Genomic DNA, 6009 nt, shown 5'->3' on the forward strand with positions numbered 1-6009 from the left:
TGAGATCTGTACAGATGGGGGGGGGGTCTTTCTAACCAAATTAATAATAAACAGGGGTGCAGATCCGATCAGTATTTGGGGGGACCGTATGCAACTCATACCATGGCCCCCAATAAAATCAACAACTTCGTAGAGGCTCGCCATATCATTCAAAAAGTACTGCACAGGGAATCATTTATTGTGCTTACCTTTCTTGTTTATTTGTCCTAAACAGCCAACAGTGCATATCACTGCTTACTTAACTGTTATATTAGTAAATCATCAGCGTCTGTGTAAGAAACTACCCATTCATTTGCATTGTAGTGGAGGAGACCAGAGATGGAATGTGGAGTCAGAAATATATTTGTCAAACATTGTTTGTTCCACCATTTCAATCATTTCTTTTTAGATAAAATAAAAAATTATAAAATAAAATGTGAAGAATGTGAAGAAAAAAAATACATTTGTTCAATTTTGAATAATTTCAATTTGAATAAGTTAGGGTATTTTGAATAATTTAGGGTATTTATATTGGGGGACAATTCATGTTTTTCAGAAATTTGGGGGGGGGGGACTGCACCCATGATAAATGTTCATCATGTTAACTGTTTCTTACTAAAACAGGTCATAATTTGGGTGAAATGTCTAAATTAATCACGCATAATCCGCCAATGTACAAAAAAAAAATCATGAATGAAATTAAAGTTTTTACACTAGCGTTGCCAGGCAACCGCGGAGCACACTCCGCCAAAGGCCGGCTAATCGAGCGCCGTTCGCTGCACATCATCGCAGCCACCGAGCTCGACTTTTCTGGCATCTTTATTTATCAGCGGTGCCTGCTGTCAACCTGCCTGCTGTCGGCGCTAGCTACCTTGACTCGGACGTAAACCTTTCAGTAATGACTCCTAACGCCACTCTACCTCAGTGACACTTAGTGTTCGTATCACGGAACCGGTGAAGGCAATGGGGCTACCGCAGAGCTCGTTTTTGTCGGACGGGGGAGCTAACAGTGGATATCACGTCCACGGGGTACGTTGTAGCGCGGTGCAAGGTTACAGGCAAACCCTCGGTTCGTCTCTATTACTCTGGGTTGACGCTATCCAGTGTTAGGTCACTGTCTTGTTAACTAGGCTCGCCCTGAGCAGATGTTAATGCTGCATTTGTGTATGAAGAAACACACCGCGGCTGGTTTGTAATTGTCAGGTTATTGTAGGAACTCGTGGTCAGCTTTTATGGTGTCCGCCCATGATGAGGTGGCATTTGGCAAACATCCAAGGTGTTTGGCTTCTGCTAGAGACTGCAACTGTTCGGCACTCACTGCACACACTGGTGTTATTAAGGGATACATGTCATACCATACATATCAACCTGTTATTCAACCTGTTATTCAGCATGGGAGGAAATACAAGGCTGGAAATGAGGGTCCCCAAAGTCTGGTCAATGCAGTATGTGTATTGGACGCAAGGGGGCGACTGTAACAGCCTGTTTATGTCAAATCAAACAAATCTCAAATGTGTGTTTTTTTTTTTTTTTTCCACATTTCAGGTTCAGGAGGACTCACCTGCTCTCAGGGCCGGTCTGGAGCCCTTCTTTGACTTCATTCTCTCTATAGGAAATACCAGACTTGTGAGTGAACTCCCACGATGCATTTTGGTGGTTTGGCATGTCTGCTCAACACTTTTAAAAACTATTACCAAATGACAAACATTGGGTTGTTTTGAATGGGTACTAGCATCGAATAGAAATAGAAGAAATCTTTGCCTCGCTGTCTCATGAACATAATTGTGAAATTAAAGGTCATTTTAATGGCTGCATTGATGAATATTGTTATAACTTATAACTATTTATGAATTTTTATGAAATTTTATTATTTTTAACATGCTACCATGTAGTTATGAACCACAATTTCAAATTTGCTTTGCTCGTCAACTGTTTGTGTGGATTTTTCTATGAAGTTGCACTTTTACATAATATTTTATGGGACAACAAATATAAACTCCTCTGTTTTAAGGATTTAGTGTGATGTCATGTACAGTTTTGTTAAGATGCGTATGTCTGTGCCTGTTTTTACTGCAAACACTGTTTGATAGCCAGTTTCTCTTTCCCCACAATAAAACTGAAACATCAGGCCTGAATTATAGCCTCAGGACAAAAAGTAGCCATGCCGTCGGCTATTTTTATCATTTCATGTTCTTTTACATGAAAACTGGTTCATCGTCTCTGCTGTGTCACCGCTGGAACGGTCGATATATATTTCTCTGTTTCTCCAGAATAAAGAAAGCGACTTGCTGAAAGACCTTCTAAAAGCCAATGTGGAGAAAGTGGTCAAACTTGAAGTGTACAACTCGAAAACCCAGCGGGTGAGGGAACTGGAAGTGACACCCAGTAACATGTGGGGTGGTCAGGGTCTGCTGGGCGCTAGTGTCCGCTTCTGCAGCTTTGAAGGAGCCAATGAGAATGTTTGGCATGTCTTGGTAAGTCACATTTAGCCTTAATAGGGGCTATTCTTTAACTTTCTTTGTTTAACTTGCATATGGTAAAATCTTTCTGGCCTGATATACAACTAGGTAGTAGCCAGCACATTTTCTTTTAGTATTTTTGTGTGAGTTAAAGCAATTAAAGAAGACAAAGGAATCCAAATCTACTTAACCTTTGTGCCAAATTTGCTGGTCCTAACCAAAAAAGTCTTATTTCTGGGTTGGTACTACCAAATGGACAAATGGTAGTTATTCTCATACATAAATTCCCATTTAACAGTAAGATAGTGGTTTCAAATAAACATGTCTTCATAACCGTCTTTCCCTTTCTAGGATGTGGAAGCCAGTTCTCCCGCAGCTATAGCCGGCCTCATTGCTCACGATGACTTCATTGTGGGAGCTGACCAGGTGTTACAGGATGTAAGCTTTGCTGTTTTTTTGTTTTTATTAATGTATATAAAAATGCGGACAACATTTTGCACCAAATTTCATGTTCCTCTCTTTTTGTGAAACACTTGCAGTCAGAGGATTTCTTTTCTTTGATTGAAGCCAATGAGGGGAAACCTCTGAAGCTGCTGGTGTACAACACACAGACTGACCAGTGCAGAGAGGTAGTGGTGACTCCAAATGGAGCGTGGGGAGGAGAGGGAAGGTAGGTATTATGTCTTCAAATTGATAGAAATAGCTGCAACCTTTTTCTTATCATTTCACCTTTATATGTGCAAGCACAATAAACATTTATACTAATGCCCTTCTCCTGCTTGCCTGATATCCTAGCTTAGGCTGTGGCATCGGCTATGGCTACTTGCACAGAATCCCGACTCGTCCAGCTCAGCCTAACTCCCAGAACAAAAATGTTCTACAATCCGCAGTGATTGGCAGCAGTGAAGAGCTGGTTGCGAGTGACCACACTGAGGTACAACTTATCACGTCTCTCTTTTATTAAATGTTCTTTGGTGGAGAGTTTTTTCCTTTGTCTGAAACTCTCTCTGTTCTCAGGTGCCTTCAGTGGCTGCATGTAGCCCTTCTAGCGTCAGTGAAATAGATTTGAATCAAATCAAAGGAGCTGCGCAGGACTTGTGTGTAATCTCACCCACGCAGCCAGCTGTAGATTTAGGTAACCCAATCTAATTTTAATTTTGTTTTTTTCTAATTTAGTTGATGTACTCGGAGTGAAATGGACATTTGTCCTTTGTGAATTGCAGATATTTCCAACATACCCGAAGCGATGACACCAGATTTGTCAGACATGGTTTCCACCAGTGACATGGGCCAGAGCTCCATGTTCGCTAATTATGGAGATGACTCTGGTGATCAGTGTAGCTTGGGTAAGTGCTTACACACCCTCTGCAAGTGATTTAATTGTGCAGCTGAATAGGACAATTACATGTTTTTAATGCCATCCTGCTTGAAAAGAAAAAAAGGAGTTAAAACCAGCTATTGTTTGCACGCCTCACGTCTGGCTTCATTTAATCGCTTTGTTGGTAAATTAGTTTTCATGCTTGCCGCACAAGAATAGTGTTCCAAAATGCTAGATATATGAATATATGTGCAACACAGCTTAAATAGCAATAGCAGAGCATTTTTTAAAATCATCATTGCTGTGGCCAGAAGTGCAACAATCTGAGTTTAAGTTTTTAACTACACTTGTTCATTTATTTTGACAGATACCTCATCTGTTGACCAAAGACCTTCATCTCCAGAGAGGGAAGACGAATCAGACACTCAGGAGACCGAGCAGGGGCCTGTTCTTGACATGATCACTGCCGCTTCTCCGAGCAAAGAGATTGCGGATGACCTCGTTGGGCTTGAAGTCACCACAGAGAACCTGAGCGGCCTGAGTATCCCAGAGGTGCAAGATACTAGTTACGAGCCCTCAAGCTCCGCCAGTGTTACGGTGGAAGAGACGTCGGAGACTGTTGCTCGAGACAGTTAACTGCTACACCAGAGTATAAGTAACCTGTTTCACTCATAACTGAGTTGCATTAGAGGATATTTAGAGCACATTATGATACAGAAAGCTTCCCTAATGATTGTAAGTTGCACCACTGGAACTATTTTTTAATTTCTAAGAGTTTTATTTATATACAGGTGCCATTGCTGCATGCTGAATTGCACATTTGAGAGAGATCGTGACTTGAAAGTCGATCAGATGGTTAATACAATCTGAATGTACTCTATAATTTAGGCATACTGTATGTCTCAACATCAAGCAGGATGAAGCCCTGGTTGAGTCTAAGTTGCTGTTAAAGTCATCCTAGTTTGCACTAAAAAAGCCAAAGGTGAATAATATTTTTTTCTTGTTGCTCTTAACACTATCACCTGCTGAATAGTACGAAACACTGTTAGAAAAAGAACGTTTGAGCTGGAGTTACACAGATCCATCATGTGGTCTTATGTTTTATATTTTGGAATTTGGGTTTTATTTTCCCGTGGTTTTAGTACATGTGTTAAAAAGATTTTTAATCTCAGGCATTTACCATTTAAGCCTCTTTGCCTTATGTCTCATTTTAAATGCCCTCCTGTCTTACGTGTTGGTTTGACTTTTGATTGGTGTATATGAGCGAGCCATGTTTGATACAGCTCACTGATTGTTTTCTGTTTCCTCTCTTTATATAGACTATAATTCAATTATGTTTCACATTTTTATGGATGGACAAAAATATTCAAATATTTATAAAAAGAAGATGCTCAAGATAAACCTGCAGCAGTCTCTTTCTTTATTGTATGAGTTGTGTGCATGATTACAAAAAGCAAAGTATCTTGCGTATTCATGTGTGTGTATATGTATGTCTTTATGTACATAGGTCTATATACACACATATGAATATGTATGTATGTATGTATATAATGTATTTGTATGTATGTGGGTAAATACGTAACTACATGCTTTGAAACAGCAGGTGTCAGCAAACACCTCATTATAGAACCACAAGAGCTTCAGTGCATTAGTGAGGGAAACTTAACAGCACAGATGCCTCTCAGACTCAGTGACGTGATGCATCATTTGGACCATTCATATTGTCCAGTGCTGCATATATTCAGCTTTGGCCATATATATGGTAGCTGCTGGATTGGCTAGACCACTTGGCTGGAAAAGCCCTCATCAAGATGAAGCAAGTAGGGGACGTGAAATATTGAAAAAATGGGAAATGGTGGTTCTCTATAGCTGATGGTGTAGAGACTTTTGTTGGCGTTTCTTTTTCCTATTTATACTCAAGGATCCTTATTTTCTGACACATGGGCTACATGGACAGCAACCACCATTCATCATTTTGTACATCACAATAATCTCTATTTGTATCAGTCTGTGTTTCTAGATCAGAATAACCTAATTTTGGGAAGGAAGCTACAGTATCAGAGTGGGAATATGCCTCAATTATTTACCAGGGCTCTCCTCAGTTGATGGGGGGGATGGGCATTCAGGGAGAGAAAAGACTGTGTGGGGGAAGAAAAAGGAGAGAGAGGGAGATGGATTTGTCTTTATCCAGCAAAGAGTGAGCGGTGCTCTTTAGGAAACCTTCCTCTGGCTCACCTGTGTGTGTGTGTGTGT

At 40.4% G+C, this 6009-nt stretch overlaps 1 protein-coding gene across 1 annotated transcript; it reads left to right on the top strand.

Annotated features, from left to right (window-relative positions):
- Positions 1 to 783: 783 nt before the first annotated feature.
- On the top strand, positions 784 to 5157 carry LOC118323551 (Golgi reassembly-stacking protein 1-like). Its single transcript, XM_035655549.1, has 9 exons — positions 784 to 1008; positions 1525 to 1605; positions 2250 to 2453; positions 2790 to 2876; positions 2978 to 3108; positions 3234 to 3372; positions 3456 to 3573; positions 3662 to 3784; positions 4124 to 5157. Exons 1-9 carry the CDS (start codon positions 943 to 945, stop codon positions 4390 to 4392), a joined length of 1218 nt encoding a protein of 405 aa, XP_035511442.1. The 5' UTR covers positions 784 to 942; the 3' UTR covers positions 4393 to 5157.
- The last annotated feature ends 852 nt before the right edge of the window (positions 5158 to 6009 follow it).

The sequence above is a fragment of the Morone saxatilis genome, unplaced genomic scaffold (assembly GCF_004916995.1).
Source record: "Morone saxatilis isolate NCDOM2014 unplaced genomic scaffold, NCSU_SB_2.0 Contig0, whole genome shotgun sequence".
In the NCBI taxonomy this organism is placed as follows: Eukaryota; Metazoa; Chordata; class Actinopteri; family Moronidae; genus Morone; species Morone saxatilis.